This window comes from Thermochaetoides thermophila (genome assembly GCF_000221225.1).
Source record: "Thermochaetoides thermophila DSM 1495 unplaced genomic scaffold scf7180000011820, whole genome shotgun sequence".
Lineage (NCBI taxonomy): Eukaryota > Fungi > Ascomycota > Sordariomycetes > Sordariales > Chaetomiaceae > Thermochaetoides > Thermochaetoides thermophila.
In genome coordinates, this window is record NW_006383036.1 from 1,457,122 (window position 1) to 1,473,498 (window position 16,377).

The window sequence follows — 16,377 nt, forward strand, 5'->3', positions numbered from 1 at the left end:
GCCACTCTCGGGCTCCCCAGCAGCTGTCACGGCGCACCCCTTGTTTCTTTCCTCCACTCCTGTTCCCCCACTAGTCCTTGGAAGCACCAGTCACAGCCCCAAGCACGGGCAGAATAGCCAGTAGGAGTCAGCCCTGAGACGCTCAGAAGTGCAGGTTGAGGCGTCAGACGAAGAGAGGAGATACGCCCTATCATTCTGACGTGTCCAACAAGGCATTGCGTTCCCAGGCCAAGTTTGTGTTAGCTGGTCATCCAAAGAATTTATCAGGAAGCCGGCAACCGCTGCACGTAACCAGCCAAATATGTCCGACTCCCCCCAATCCAATAACCCCAAAGACGTCGAACAAAGTGCACCGTCGGGTGACGACGAAGCACAAATGAACGACCCCCAAGACCCACATTCCAGCGGGCTCACATACGAGTCTGGTTTCGAGGTGAAGGAGCAGGACCGCTGGTTACCCATAGCCAATGGTACGTCATTGTCCCATCCCCTCTTGCCGGAATGTTGCTTCTCCCCTTTCCTTTTTTAACCCCACTACACCTGGTTTCTTCCGCCGTGATTCGCGTGTGTGTTTGTGTGGAGGTGCCCTCCCCCCAATCTCGCCCATCGATGTTTCGCGCTTGATCGTTCGAATGGCGGCAGCGAGATATCCACATCGCGCTATTTGACTGGCGTTGTGTCTGGATAGCTCTGTTTTCCGTCCTATCAAACAGCGCGTGGCCGCGCTTGTTTCTTGTGTTTTTTTGATCATCCATGTCCGACCAGACAACTCCCAAGACGTCTCACGCGCGTCGCTCTTCCTCATGCAGAAAAGGCAAACTCGTGGATATATACGATGCTAACATTCGCAATTTTGCACCAGTGGCTCGTATCATGAAAAATGCGCTTCCCGAAAATGCCAAGATTGCTAAGGAGGCAAAGGAATGCATGCAGGAATGCGTGAGCGAGTTCATCTCCTTCATTACAAGTGAAGGTAAGCTGTCTTGATAATGGTGTTTATATATTTGATTGGTTGGCCCAGCAAGGCTGACTGATCATAGCATCGGAAAAATGCCACCAGGAAAAGAGAAAAACTGTCAATGGCGAGGACATCCTTTTTGCTATGAACTCACTGGGCTTTGAGAACTATGCTGAAGCTCTCAAGATCTACCTCACCAAGTACCGAGAGGTAAGAGGCTTGTTCAATGCACATCTACTTAGTAGAAGCTCGATCAAACAAGTCAACTAACTCTTCACTAGCAGCAGTCGCAGTCCAACCGGGGTGAGAATGCTCAAAATCGGCCCAATAACCAAAACTACAATGCTACTGGGGCATCAAATACCACCACTGCCCCAGGCGGCTTTAACAATGCTCAGCTTCAAGAACAACAGACCGGTGGTGATCCCAACAACTATGGCCTCTATGGTCAACCTGACCATAACGGCACAACAACCAATTATTGATTGGTCGGAAGGTCATTCAATTTGGCTAAATTGCGAGTCTACGACAACAACCATACTCCGTTCAGGACATGGCTGGCCGTTTTTACTGATCGCAGTGATGTTCGCTGTAGTTCGTTTCCACCCCTCCCCCCTTTTGTGTGTATAAGTACACGTCAGCTTAGGAATGCAGATGCTCCTGAAGGTTTGGCTCGGAGCTCTGTTTCCTGACTGGTGAAGTGTGCGTTGACAGTGGATCTGATTGCGTGGAGCATATGGATGGTAATTCAAGGATGAGATGGAATGGCATGATAAGGGTGGGTGTTTGTTTCTACTTTCTTCACTGCGCGGTCACATGGTGCATTGGGCATTTCAACTAGGTGTGCCATTCACTCTCTCCTAGGACCTAGGTTGCTATATGGATATAGGAGACAGGACTATAACTGATGATTTCCCATCGCTTCTTGCTGCGCACCTGTGAAGTTTCCCACAGCATACAATGTTATGTTATCTCATATGGAGCCATCTCTTGACCTTTGAAGAAAATGCTTTCTTTATCTACCAAAGAGTTACCACGGCATCCTTTCCCTTGAACGAACCCAAACTCCATTCTTCGTTTGTTCGAGTGCAGTTATGCTCAATCTTAGCCATGACGCCAGCGTCATAATCACGTGCACATCATGTGACCAACTGCAAGCCGGGTCTGCCCGACCGTCATGTAGAGTAGGCCGTGCCCCAGATGGTCTAGCCTGAATAGCCAATCAGCTGATAACACCGAAGCTTTCTCTGACCGCCTTCCCTTATTGATCAAATGGGTCCCACAGTGCACGTGCCTTCGCGAAGAGGGACGTGGATTTCGAAATTTGGTTCTGTTTTTTGCACGAAACGCCTCTCTGGTTTTCAATGCTGTGGATACCTACAGCGGCAGAAAGCTTCCAAGCAATCTCCAAGTTGTAAGCCTGGCCATATATGTTGCCTGGCTTTTCGCCATAGGGACAATCGAACGTGCTACTTTAATCGGCTTACTCCAATGAACAAATATTTCTTTCCTTTTTCCATGCGTTGGCAGATTTCCTTCTAGTCTGAGCCTGAGCAGAGTCAGCAGGACTCGCCTCAGCACTGGTGCCCATTCCCCTCCTTGCCTCATTCCCACCTTGATTCCCCTGCTTATTGATCCATCGGCTCTCTCTACTGGCCCTCTTGCAAGCGGCAGAGACACTGCAAAGCATTATCGCCATGACAACCCTCACCTCAATGGCACGCGCTGCTGCCGGGCCCATCCACTCCTCCTCGCCAATCAAGCCGATCCTTCGAAAGTCAACCTCCGTCCTGGGCACGCGCTTACGATCTGACGACTCGGATAGCGTCGATGACGACGAGCCACCAACTAAACGCCAGAAGAAGACGGTGGTATTCAACGAAGATCTAAATACAGTTAAGGAGATCAGCGGAAAGAGTTTGGAGGATGCAAAGCGTGAGGTGAAGCATGCTTTGGAGCGTCACAATCAGGGTGACGACGAAGATTACGACCATTTGAAGGAGCTGTTCGCACCAAATCCAAAACAGTCGACGCCTGACGACGATGATGGGACAAAGCCGCAGGACCTTCTTGCCTACGTCGTTGCATTAACTGGGTATGCGCCCATGCTGGGGCGTGGATGCTCCGGTCTGATTCGCAGCATCTTGCGCTGCTCTTGGCTGGAAAGGGACGAGACATTCTCGCGCGCATACATCCAGCTGTTGGCTGCCATTTCTTCAGTCCAGGCATCGATCTTTACTCAAGTCCTTACTATGATGGTTGACAAGTTCACCGAGACACGGCATACCTCCAGCGTGCCTGGCTATGCTCCTGTCGACCCCGAGACCAAGAAGCAGTGGCTGCATGCTGGATTGAAGTACCTACTCGAACTCTTCCCAGCAGGGCAGCACATCATCTTGAACCTGATCTCATCAAAGTTTCCTTATCCGGAAGAATCCAAGGCGACCCACATGGAGTATATTGGCCACCTCCTTCGCCTCAAGGCCACGAGGCCGGAGCTCGAGCGCGACATTATGGAGCTGATTCTTTCACGCTTAGTCAAGCTGGATGTAGAAATGACCCTGGACCTGGAGAACGACGATGACGAGATCACTCGTGCGGTGTTGCGGCAACTCGAGGCCTCCCAAACTACGAGCGATGGTGACGATGAAACCGGCGATGCAGATGACGACGATGGGAGTGACTCAGACTCCCTTCTGAGTGAAGACGAATTGCCGGAGCAGGCAAAGCGCGTGCTCATGATCAAAAATAAGTTGGAGACCATGGACGCCATACTGGACTTGCTCTTTTCAATATATACCCCGATATTTGAGGACCCCGATAGCCCTCAGGCGATTGAAGCTTTCCAAGATCTTCTCAGTGACTTTTCGAATGTGATTCTCCCGGTGAGTCTCCAACTATTTTCTGCTGAACTGCCAGCATAATGCTGACCAGCTGAACAGCATTTGAAGTCGCGGCATACTCAATACCTCCTATTCAAATTCGCCATGAAGTCAAACCATCTCATGGAGATGTTCATAGGCACATTGTTCAACCTGGCGTATGTTCCCATTCAATTCCGCTGGAAATGTCGACTGGGTGTGTTAACGTCTGAGCAGCTTTGAATCAACCAGGCCGCCTGTCGTAAAACAGGCCGCAGTGTCTTACTTGGTAGGATCCATTTCCCCTGACTACAGCTCGCTAGATACTTACCGTTTGTCCAGGCAAGCTTTACTGCTCGCGGGGCTAGCGTTCAGAGCCACCAGGTTCAACTGATTGTCCAGACATTCCTTGACTACATTGATCATTACCGCGCCACCCATACGAATTGCCGTGGCCCCGATGTCAGGCGGTACAGCCAATACTAGTAAGTCATGGACTGCTGAAACTTTTATCTAGGAAGGTTTATGATACCTTCGGGATGCTAACTGTGTGCGTTCTGAACAGCGCCTACTTTCAGGGGCTTCTCTATGTAAGTTCTTGCTGAAGTCGGCTTAGTAGTTTACTTGTGCTGACTAGACCCTCTAGATCTTCTGCTTCCGCTGGAGAGACCTGATCCAGCGGGACAAAGTTCCTCCGACTCTTGATTGGGACGATCCTTCTTCGTTTATTGGCAAAGATCTCCCATGGATGCCGGGGTTAAAGTCAAGATTGCAGGCGAATATTGCCAGCAAACTCAATGTGAGCTTGTCCTCCTCCGTGCAGCCAAGATCTGTATTGACAACTATGTCATCTCTAGCCATTGAAGTGCTGCTCCCCTGTAATCGTCGAAGAGTTTGCCCGTCTATCTCATCACCTGGGCCTTCTCTACATGTTAGTTACCCTTTCCCTTGCTCTATCGTCCTCTTGTGAGCTAATACATATCCTTTTATCTTGCACAGTTACCCACAGATCGAGAAAAACAAGTCTGTTCATCTCTCTCAGTTCTTCACGGGCAGCTATGCCACAGGCGGGGCCTTGCGTGACACGGGTCTTGAGTATGATGATGAGAGATTAACCCATCTCGAAGCGTGTTTCCCCTTTGACCCGTTCCAGCTGCCTGTCGCCAAACGGTGGTTAGATCTGCAGAACAGCTATGTCACATGGCAGCCGATGGCTGTGCTTGACCGGGATGATGACGAGGATGGAGAAGATGAAGATGAGGACGAGGAGAATGAAGGCAATGAGAGTGATGAAGGTGAAGAGGAAGATTATGAATTTGAGGATGAGGAATGAGAGAGATGATACCCATCGTGATGAATGTGTCTTGGGATTGATACACCGGGTCTCAATCCGGGGTTGTTTTGCATGATGAGATGGCAAAGGAAGCAAAGAGGGAAAATGCCCGCACCATGTTCACCTTCTCCACCTGGCAACGGAGTTGAGCGGACTCGGAAACTTACAGGTAAGGAAGCATTTTTTAGGTGTCTAAAATGAGTTTAGGACTAGCATAGGGCAGCGTGCTCACATATCAGCCGGCGTTAAGAAGGATAGCACTGTGTGTGGTGACTATAGGAAGTATCTAGGTAGCGGGCAAATCAATCTGAATTCGCGCCATGCATGTCCCGAAATTACTCTGGTTCTTGATTGAATCAACCTTCTCTGTAGACCAGTACCTCACAAAACATGCCGGGGTTTTGGAGTACACACAAAATGCCAGTTTTTTTTAATACCGTGTTACGTACGTTAGTATGTTGTGGATGCTCTGTTTAGTTGACCCAAAACCTCAAGAGCAGTAACAAAGGTCATCTCGGTGCCCATCGAGATAGCTTTGAAGAAAGGGTCACGCGCACCACCGCGGGCCGTAGCTGTGGGAGCTATGATAACGACCTTTGGAAGAGTAGGACGAAGTGAGGGCGCATCATTGTCGGGCTGTGGCTGATACTGACCTTCGCTGCGGTTTATCGCCGCGCCGCAAAGAATCCCGGTTTTGTGACCTTCAGTCTGGTGAACATGCGAAAGCGTGTTTGTCAGAATGCTTTAGTAGGGTGATGGTGTACAGCACCCTACTCCCTTATGCTTCCATGATCTAGCAGTAGAGAAGTCGATACTTCTCATAAGAAGGTTCGATCCTCAAGATACCCAGCCTGCAGGATCTCCATTTACACAAACTGTGACACAAGGTCCAGTTGACTCGGAAATGACTCACGTAGGCTGGTCAGCAAGAGGGATGCAGTGACTGAAACATTGAAATAACTGAGGTAATCTAACAGCACAACAGTAACTTATCGGAGATGTTGCTACGATAATCCGTCTTGGAATGTTGCATATTTCAGCCGCTCCTTGTGCGCTTTTCGGCATTTCGTAAAGAGATTGACAAGCATGGAAGAGTGAAACATTAAACCGTGGGGCGTAGGGCGGTTCTCGATGCTCGGGTTTCGACCCAAGGAAAAAGAGGAGGACGCTCCTGGGCCTGAGGGTGGTCGGTAATTAAGCGGGGGGGGGGTATAACCTATGTCATTGCATGCTACTCACACACAAATATTATGATGCTCATGGCCGAACGAAAGCGGTGTTTGACTGCATTTAGATCTGTAAAAATCTGCTGATTGACTTACCGTTAGGGAAACTAAAATTTGATAAAGCGCCGGCCAAGCAAACTTGGCATGTAATCATGTAATATCTTTTCGCAGAGTGCAGGTTGCCGGTTTTTCAAGGTTATCGGCCTGGCAGCCCGGCATGGTTCATGAAGGCGAGGAGCGAGGAAAGGAGGACGGGCACTGGTCGCCGCAGGACGTGTTGTAGAGTTAGCTAATCATATACTTCGTTTCCCGTAAAAAATCCCCCTGTTTTAGGGAGCCAAGGAAAAGAGGGAGCCTCTATCGAATGGCTTTGACAGCAGAGGGATGTGCGAGGTGACAATATTCGAAGCGCGAAGGGTTGCATTGCAGAAGCAGTTGCTGGCCGCCGACCACCGACCCCTTCCTCCCGAATCCCCCATCGTCCACCGACAACACAGCCATACCTACTCCGAAGCCAGCACACAGTAGACCGTAGAGTTGCAGATTGCTCAGCCGTCCGTCCGTTTCGTATCTGGTCGGGGCAGTAAAGGCGAACGCGGCAGTCGGGCGGGAGTCGGGGTTTGGTGGCTTGTGGCCATGTGGTCAGGAGTAGCCACGACGATGAGGCTGCGAAGACGAGATGATCATGTAGGCAACATGTAAGCAAGGCATTAGAAGTTACACATATTTTTGCGTCTGAGAGGGTTGAATTATGAGCACGTTCCGCGAGAATTTGCTTGGTGTTTGGTGGTTGAGGAAGCAGAGAGGTACGTGAGGTGTAGGGTTAGTTAGTTGGTGCAACCGCGTCTCTAGAAGCAAAGCTGCGGGATGACGTCGGAGCAGTAAGAAGAGCAGACAGATGGTCTGCATTGCCTTCTGGGCATTGGTAGCGCTCGCCATACCGTGTAAAGAGAAAGCATACCTACCTAGGTAGGTAGTCTGTGGATAGAGAGGATAACTAAACAACGACTTCAGTTAAGAGAGATTAAGATGGGGACACACTATACTCTTACCTGCTACTTAACCCAGTGGGTACCCTTACCGAGGTTGATCAGAAGACTTTTTAAGGCCAATGTTGGAATCTCGAACGAACTGAATTGTCTAAGTCTGTGGGCATGGCCGAAACAACTGACAATTCCGAAGAGTTCCCGGTAAGAGCCGGGCCGGGAATTGCTCGCTGTCTTTCGGGTCTGGCAAGGGGCGCAGTATCCTCTAAGTAAACAGAGAGTAGGAGCCATTCCATGAATTCAGGCGGTCAGCAAAGCGGCGTTGTCGGTGATGAATAACAGATGATTTGCTGATGTTGGCCTATATGCATAGCAAGTATGCAGACTCATATCCTATTATCTACCAACTGTTCTAGTGTAGATACTTTTGCGCAGTAGGCGATGTTGAGCAGCTGAGGATTTGCCGTAGCTGTCAATGGACCGCCAGCCGCCAAAAAAAAAAAAAAAATAGGGTGTGGCGCCTATCCATTCTTGGGTCGGGAGATCCGCGATGGAAGCTTTGGTCGATGAAACCTTAGGGAGACCTGTCGAGCTCACACCACCAGGGCCAGCGACCCAACGCATCGTAGCAAGAGCGGAACGCCCCACTAGCCTTTCAAGCTTATCTTGTCCGCCAAAGTTGGGTAAAAGGAAGGGGAGGGGCAGGCAGGTAGCAAACATAAAGAAATGAGTGTCTAAACATATTGTTCGAGCTGATTCAGAGTCGACTTCAAGAGGAGCCGAGAGCGTCAATTCTGGTTGGAATTGGTAACTGTGTACAGTAGGTCAAACGAGAAAGTCCACTCCCGGTAAGATAAAAACTGCTATTCTCTCGACTCCGTAACAAGCTTGCCGGCGACGCAAAAAGTCAGAGCGGTTCGTTCAGGCACGGATGAGGTACCACCGCCGCTACCCACCGGCCAGCTGCAGCAAACTGGAAGCGGGGCGATGAAAGCGGGGACATTACTGGGAGAGAGCCCTCAGCTAATGGAGACGCTATACTGGATTTAGCGATTTCCGCCCTCTCGCACAAAATTCTCGAACGATACTGCCAGCGACCAATGACAGAGGAGATCCGCTCCCTAGCAAAAAGGCGCCGAGACTATTTGATGCTGGAAAGCTGAAAGCTGGGTTGCCCTGAAATAGGTTTGATCAAACGCTGATTAAGTATCTGAGAATTCGGTTCGACGCTAACGACAAGGGCGATATCGCTTACACTATTTGTACACGTCCAGCATACATGCAGTGGCGACGAACTACGCTGATTGCGGTGGATCGACGGCGCGTGGCCTCAGCTCCCCCATCATCAGGGATCTGCCTGTTGTGTCGAAGAATTGGGGAGCACCGGTGGACACGTGGAAATTGACGTTGCGGAGCTGAGAGACAAATAAATCAAAAAAAAAAAAAACACAAAAAAGCGTGGATGATAGTGAACAAGCGAAGACATTTTTTCCACCCTCGCTCGCTCGGACGCTGCCAGTATCTTGGGACAGTGCTGCGCTAGCTACCTACGGGCTAGCCGCAGAGCAACTGAACGAGGAGGGCCTGATCTACCTACGAAGTATATGCTGTGTACGCCAGCTATCCATGGTGTTCAGCGCCCGACGAATTGCTGTGGAATGTGTTTTTGTGACCTGCCGAGTTTTCGAAAGCACTTCCAGGAAAATGCCTCGGATTCTATGCGCACATAAATCGATCAAAAGAAAGGCATAGCGTGATTCTACATACATACGGATATGCTCCAACAAGACAAGACAGGTCTGCAACCAGACAGGGAAAGATTTCCCAACCCGGCTACTAGTGAACTAGTACATAGTGTAAAGAGCGCTGCGGGGATGGATGTTTTTTTCCCGAAAACCCTGTCAGTTGTGGACTATGGACTGTGGACTATGAAAAACGGTGTGGCGCTGCGGCATTGCCCTGGACCCCATCAATGGAACCCAAGACTCTGATCTGGGCTTGCAGCCTGGCGCCGCCTCTCCGACATATCGGGTTCTCGGCGTCCCTCAGCCCTTCTAGCCAACAGGAGCAGCAGGAGGAATGCGGCACTGCGAGGGACACGAGAGCAATAAAAGCAAAAGTAGCGGGTACGAATACACAGGGTGGGAGACTGGCGATCGTGAGGCGAGCGAGCGGTTTTTAACGGCTCACAATATGACGAGGGACGAAGGTTGGACGAAAGTTTGAAGCACGTATCGTCATAACAAGACAGCAGCAGCAACAAAAGACAACAGAATAGCAAAACAACAATAGACTTGAGTCGAGAGGCCGAGAGTGTCGCAGTTGCTAGGGATAGCGATGGTTCAAGCATCCGTGTTCGAGATAAGGGAGGAGAAAGGCGCTGTCAGCAATAAGCTTTGACTCGCTTCCTGCTAGGTCTGGCCGGGCAGCGGCATTCTCATTTCCAACCCTTTTTTTTTTCTTTTTGTTGTTGTTGTTGCTGTTGTTTGTTTGTTTGTTAAGAGATCCACACAACGAACAAAAGCCCGACCACGCTTTTTTTTTTTTCATTTTGACACATTGCACCGCTCCAGTTGGCGAAAAAGTAGGCAGCAGGAGCAAGCAGCTGTAAAGACTATGTACACTACTCATCGATACTATCGAAGCCGATTTACGAGATCGTAGATAGCGTCGCTGTCTATCAACTATCCATTGCAACAACCGAGAGCTTCACCCTACCTACCGCCTTAGCCACTGTACTGTGTACATAGGTACCTACTCAAGTACATACTTGCGGCCTGCGTTGCCAAGCTGCAAGTGACCGCTCTCAGGCCTGTTGCGTTGCATCCGCCCTCCGAAGCTCGAACCCCTGCGGGCTGGGTTGGACTCCCCATGTGCCTGAACGCCACTTACTATGTACCTGCTTCCCTTCCGCATCAGGAAAGAAAACAAAAAAAAAGCGAACATGGGGTCTACATTGGATCTGATATGCTTGTTTTAACTTGTCTATGCCGTTGCTCGCTTCTGCCAAAGTGCATCATGTTTTATTTTTTTCTATTGTTTACTATATTTTTGGTATTTTTTGTTTGTTTCGACTGGCGACGAGCGACAAGAAGCAAGTGACCTTCTTCCTAGCTTTTCAGGGTCGATTGAGCTTGTGCCCCTGTCCATACACCCCCTGTCCCTGTCTTTGCTCTCTGGACCCTGGTTACGAGGGAAAAGGAGAGATCCAGCGCTACGGAGTACCTACCACCACAGTAACTAGTGCCCGTACACACATACCGCCGCTGCAGTGCGACCCCGTCGCCAGCCAGCAGCCAGCTCCAGCTCGGCGATATGGACTACAGCCCATGGATCGTGGACCAGGCACATGGGCCCCGGTCTTCCCGTGTGGAATCATGGGTCCACGAGCCCGGAAACGGAGAATGTGTAGTGTACATACGGATCCCCGGGGGGGGGGGGGCGGGGGAGGGGGAGGGAGGGGAAGGGGGAGGGGGCTATGCACAAATCTAAGTACATATGAAGATCTCGACGTTCCCAACTCCACACGCTCCCTCTTCCCTCTTGCTCTCTCTCTTTGCCTTTGCTAGGTTTCTCGGTATCCGACCCTGACACTCGTTCGCCGTTCTCCTGTCCTGTCCTGTCGTGGTGTCGGCGTCCTCACTCAGGACGCAAATCGTAGTCACCATGAAGGGCTCACCAGCAAGGACACTTCTTTCAACCCTCCTCTTCGTCTCATCTCGTCTGTCACTCGCTCAGCTCACTGTCCCCAGCCAGCTTCCGGGACAATGGGAGTATCTAGGATGCTGGACTGATGTCCCGGGGAGGACGCTCACCGGCGCGGCCTACGCCGACGGCGCCGACATGACCATTGAGGCCTGCATCTCGTACTGCTCCAACAACGGCTTCCAATATGCTGGTACCGAGTACTCGGTCGAGTGCTTCTGCGGCAACTCGCTCGCCGCCGGTGCCACCAATGTCGCCGAGTCCGAGTGTAACATGGCCTGCTCGGGCGATGCCACCCAACCGTGCGGCTCTGGCGGCAAGCTGTCGCTCTTCTACACCAACGAGATCGTCGGGCCCCAGCCTAACCCCGGCGTCAACGACTTCGTTCACATCGGCTGCTACACCGAAGGCACGACCGGCCGTGCGCTCACCTATGTTCCCAGCGGCATCACTGGCGGCATGACTGTTGAGAAGTGCACTGCTGCTTGCGCTGCTGCCGGCTACATTCTTGCTGGTGTTGAGTACGCTAGCGAGTGCTGTAAGTTTCCGCACGTCCCTCGCCCCTGGAACAGAAAACAGAGGACGAAAATAGTTTGGAAGGGGGGGGGGGGAGGGAGAGAGAAGGAAAGGGAGGGAGGGAGGGAGAAAGGGAGGGAGTAGGGAGTGGGTGGGGTTAATGCCCGCGGGTTGTTTGTGGGAGGAGGGGGGAGGTTAAGAGGTCATCGTCACAGGCCCAGACTGACATCAGCTCCTCTTAGATTGCGGCAACACCATCGCCAATGGTGCCGTCCTAGCCAGCGACGGCTGCACCATGACCTGCGCTGGCAATTCCAGCGAAATTTGCGGTGGCCCTGGCCGTCTCAACATTTATAACTATCAGAACCAGTATGACCCGAGCGCGACGCCGACTGGGTGAGCATCTCTTCTGTCCTCTCTGACCATTGGTTTGTGATGAGCCCTAATCCTGACATTAGTACCCCCGAAACTAGCTCCCCTGCTGGCCCGACCGGCACGCCGAGCGGTCCCTCTCAGCCCGAGGCGATCGGTGAGGAGTGGCTCTGGCACGGCTGCCGCACCGAGGCGACCAGCATGCGTGCGCTGAGTGCGGCCACCTTTGCCTCGGACGACATGACCCTCGAGGCTTGCGCCCAGTTCTGCGCCGCTTATACCTACTTCGGCGTCGAGTATTCGCGCGAGTGCTACTGCGGCAACAGCTTCAACCCCGGCTCGACCTTGGTCGCCCCCGGCGAGTGCAGCATGACCTGCATGGGCGCTTCCTCGCAGTACTGCGGTGCCGGCAACCGTCTGTCCGTCTATGCTAAGGAGGGCACTCCTCAGCCCAGCGAGACCTTGCCCACCAGCTCGGCGGCGGCCTCGACCTCTGCTGTTCCGGCCCCGACTGGCCTCCCCGAGGGCTGGAGTTACCAGGGCTGCTGGATCGACGGGGCTAACGGCCGCATCCTGTCTCACCAGGTTCCCGACAGCACTACCAACAGCCAGACTCAGTGCGCTGCCGCCTGCTTCTCGCTCGGCTACAACATCTCGGGCACCGAGTACTCTCAGCAGTGCTTCTGCGGCAATGCCATTATCAACGGTGGTGTCCAGACTGACGACGCTGACTGCAATACCCCTTGCCCGGGCAACCCGTCCCAGACCTGCGGCGCGGGCAACCGCATGAGCATCGTCGCCAATGGGCCCCCGGAGGTCTACCAGCCGCCTGCCCCCCAGATCGGCGGTCTCGGCGACTGGGAGTACCAGGGCTGCGTTGAGGACAACGTCAACCAGGAGCGCACTTTCTTCTGGCAGCTGTTCTTCCCTGGCGTCATGACGCCCAAGATGTGCCTCGACAAGTGCGCCGAGTTCGGCTACATGGCGGCTGGTATGGAGTACGGCGAGGAGTGCTACTGCGGTGACCCGGCCAACATCGACGCCCATGGCGCCGCCTTCCGGCCCGAGTCCGAGTGCGGCGTTCCTTGCGCCGGCAACGCTTCAGCCATCTGCGGTGGTCTCAGCCGCCTCACTACCTACTTCTGGGTTGGCGAGCCCTTCTACAGCTGGGACTTCCCTCAGGATTGGCGCGCCGGTAGGTACGAGTTCCTGGTGGATGGCCCTACCATCCCTCTCATGACCCAGGAGACCATCACCGGCAAGGTCTCCTTCATCTCCAAGTTCGGTACCGGCCCCGGCAACGAGACCGGTGTCTACGAGTGGGATCCCGTCACCAACACCTTCCGCGAGCTCCACGTCAAGACCGACGTCTTCTGCGCCGCCGGTGTCACCCTGCCCGACAAGGCTGGCCGTCAGCTCAACATCGGTGGCTGGTCCGGCGATTCTACCTACGGCACGCGCCTCTACTGGCCTGACGGTGCGCCCGGCGTTCCCGGCACTCACGACTGGGAGGAGGATGTCACTGTGCTCAAGCTCCAGTCTGGCCGCTGGTATCCTAGCGCCATGGTTATGGCCAACGGCTCTATCATGGTCATTGGCGGCTCCATCGGCTCCAACGATGCTCAGGTCCCTACCATCGAGATTCTGCCCTACACCGGCACTCCCCCGGTCTACATGGAGTGGCTGGAGCGCACTCACCCCAACAACCTGTACCCGTACGTCGCTGTCCTGCCCGGCGGCGGCATCTTCGTCCAGTACTGGAACGAGGCCCGCATCCTCGACCCCGTCACCTTCGACACCATCAAGACTCTGCCCAACACCCCCGGTGCTGTCAACGACCCGAAGGGCGGTCGCACCTATCCTCTGGAGGGCGCTGCTGCTCTCCTGCCCCAGCGCTACCCGTACACTGACCCGCTTGGTATCCTCATCTGCGGTGGCTCGACCGAGGGTCCCGGCAACGCTCTTGACAACTGCGTCTCGATCGAGCCCGAGGCTCCCAACCCGGAGTGGAAGATTGAGCGCATGCCTTCGTTCCGCGTCCTGACCTGCATGGCGCCCCTCCCTGACGGCACCTACCTGATCGTCAACGGTGCCCACCACGGTGTTGCCGGCTTCGGTCTCGCCGAGGACCCCAACCTCAACGCCCTGCTCTATGACCCGACCAAGCCGCTCGGCCACCGTATCACTGTCGCCGCCAACACCACCATCGCCCGCATGTACCACTCTGAGGCCATCACCCTCCTCGACGGCCGCGTCCTCATCTCTGGCTCCAACCCCGAGGACGGCGTCAACCCTGAGGAGTACCGCGTCGAGGTCTTCCTGCCGCCGTACCTGCTCAGCGGCAAGCCGCGCCCTACCTTCACCCTCGAGAACAGGGATTGGGCCTGGGGCGAGACCAACATCACCTTCACCCTCGGCGCGCCCGCGCAGAACGGTGACATCACCGTCACCCTGCTCGGCTCGGTCTCGAGCACCCACGGCAACTCGATGGGTGCCCGCACTCTCATGCCGCGCGTCGAGTGCTCCGGCACCTCGTGCGTCGTCGATGCCCCGCCAAATGCCAACATTGCCCCGCCCGGTTGGTACCAGTTCTTCGTGCTGGACGGCGGCATCCCGGCTGTTGGTGTTTATGTGCGTATCGGCGGCGATCCCGCCGGCCTGGGCAACTGGCCTGATCACCCCAGCTTCTCGAAGCCTGGTATCTAAAGGGATTGTGATGGTTTGGTAAATGGGGCATGTGATGAATCTTGGGATGGATGCTAAACCGTATGAGATGGGCAATGGATTCGGGTAATGGATGGGTGTGCTCTTTTTTTTTTTTTCCGTTTGGGCTATGTCTCTACTCTTCCACCTTGCTTATACCTCTTGGGGTTCTCCATCTCTGGAGCGGTCCATCCTTTTTTTTAGAACTCGCGCATCTATATGCACTCATCCATGGCGAGGTTTCTTTGCTGTCTATTTCTTAATTGGTTAAATGTATAACCCTAATATGAGATGAACCTGGATGAAACTTGATATCCCATGTTTGCGGTGCAGTGTCTTCCTTCACCCTGAGTCCACGATGGGAGAGGCCAACCAGTTGCAAGTTTAAAAAAAAAAAAATTGGACGGATTTCCGTTATGTAAGCAATATAGTCCGTCTTATAAAACTATTTGTAGCCCGTGGACTCGACCGTACCTATCCTATCCTGCTTGTGTCTACTGTGTAAGGCCAGTAAGTAGATGGGAGCTTTTTGAGATCAGTGGTTGGTTGGACTGTGTTTCTCTGTGCCTTTTAACAGGAAACTAATAATGTTTCTTTAATGTACTTAGCATAAGAGGTCACACCCCTTGGGACGAGGACCGGCTCCTCCGGGGTTTAAAATGGGATCGCAATCTTCTCCAAGACAGTGGACAACAACCAAAACAACACCCATCCAGAGAAACCTCGTTGCCAGGCAACAACAATAACAGCAACAAAAATGACAACAAAAATGACAATGACAATGACAACAGTCTTCAACAAAAACACACCAACTTAATTCAGTAACGGAAGCCCAGCAGGAATCAATGACATCATGACATGCAAAGCCCTGCTGACAAAACACACATCACATACATACCCAAGTAGGTAGATACATCCATTCAGTTAGGCATCTAAAAGTTACCCATCAATCACATTGCACCACAGCCCTCCCTGCAGCCATCCATCCATCCAGTTATCGCCCATACACGCATGCACACACAAAACACTCTTTTTTTTTTTCGGTTAAGTGCCTACGTAGTCATACAACGGCATGACGCCCTCTTGAAATCCCACCTAGAAGTAGGTAAGATAAGTAGGATAAGCAGGTAGGTACCTACCTAGCCTAGTTACTCTGATAGGGTAAGGTACCTGGCGATGGACTGCTAGTTACTTCCATGCCACTCCCTACCTTACCTGACCTATCTACCAGGTAGGTACTCGCTGCATGTCTCTGGAATGCTAGATGGATGCAGCAAAACACGGTAGGCAGGCAGGCAGCCTGCCAGGTAAGCAGGTAGGCAGGCGGCAGGCAGATAGGTAGGTAGGTAAATATAGGTAGGTACCTATTGGCCTAACCACCCACGGCGACAGAGATCGGGATCAACAAGCGCAACAAAAGGCAGAACAGCTCGGCTGATATGTATCACTGCATTCATTACCGTAACTGATAAGACGCACAGGAAAACCAAAACCCATATGTACAAACACGAGGGCCCAAGGGCCCAAGGGATCAAAGTTCTTTGGCCCGAGACAAGCTTCTTGGCAAAAAAAGTCCAATGACATCTGATGACCCCACCTGCGGCCAGGGCCAAACACCAAGACTCAAAACCAGAAGAGAGCCACAGAAAATTCAGAGTGGGCCTTCACCGCCTATGACCCTGGAGCACCACAGTGCCTGTGTCCTATCAGAAAAAAA

General features: G+C 52.8%; 3 protein-coding genes across 3 annotated transcripts; all 3 read left to right on the forward strand.

Moving 5' to 3' along the window:
- Positions 1-301: 301 nt before the first annotated feature.
- On the forward strand, positions 302-1,443 carry CTHT_0053940 (putative transcriptional activator hap3 protein; the record flags this gene model as incomplete). The annotated part of the gene is made up of 4 exons (XM_006695666.1): positions 302-470; positions 863-973; positions 1,041-1,168; positions 1,240-1,443. The coding sequence occupies 4 exons, from the start codon at positions 302-304 to the stop codon at positions 1,441-1,443; spliced, it is 612 nt and encodes a 203-aa protein (XP_006695729.1).
- Positions 1,444-2,655: 1,212 nt separating this feature from the next.
- On the forward strand, positions 2,656-5,152 carry CTHT_0053950 (RNA polymerase I-like protein; the record flags this gene model as incomplete). Its single annotated transcript, XM_006695667.1, has 8 exons — positions 2,656-3,843; positions 3,901-3,998; positions 4,072-4,108; positions 4,162-4,304; positions 4,385-4,409; positions 4,466-4,618; positions 4,677-4,750; positions 4,819-5,152. 8 exons carry the CDS (start codon positions 2,656-2,658, stop codon positions 5,150-5,152), a joined length of 2,052 nt encoding a protein of 683 aa, XP_006695730.1.
- Positions 5,153-11,030: 5,878 nt separating this feature from the next.
- On the forward strand, positions 11,031-14,663 carry CTHT_0053960 (glyoxal oxidase-like protein; the record flags this gene model as incomplete). Its single annotated transcript, XM_006695668.1, has 3 exons — positions 11,031-11,607; positions 11,828-11,981; positions 12,059-14,663. 3 exons carry the CDS (start codon positions 11,031-11,033, stop codon positions 14,661-14,663), a joined length of 3,336 nt encoding a protein of 1,111 aa, XP_006695731.1.
- Between the last annotated feature and the right edge of the window lie 1,714 nt (positions 14,664-16,377).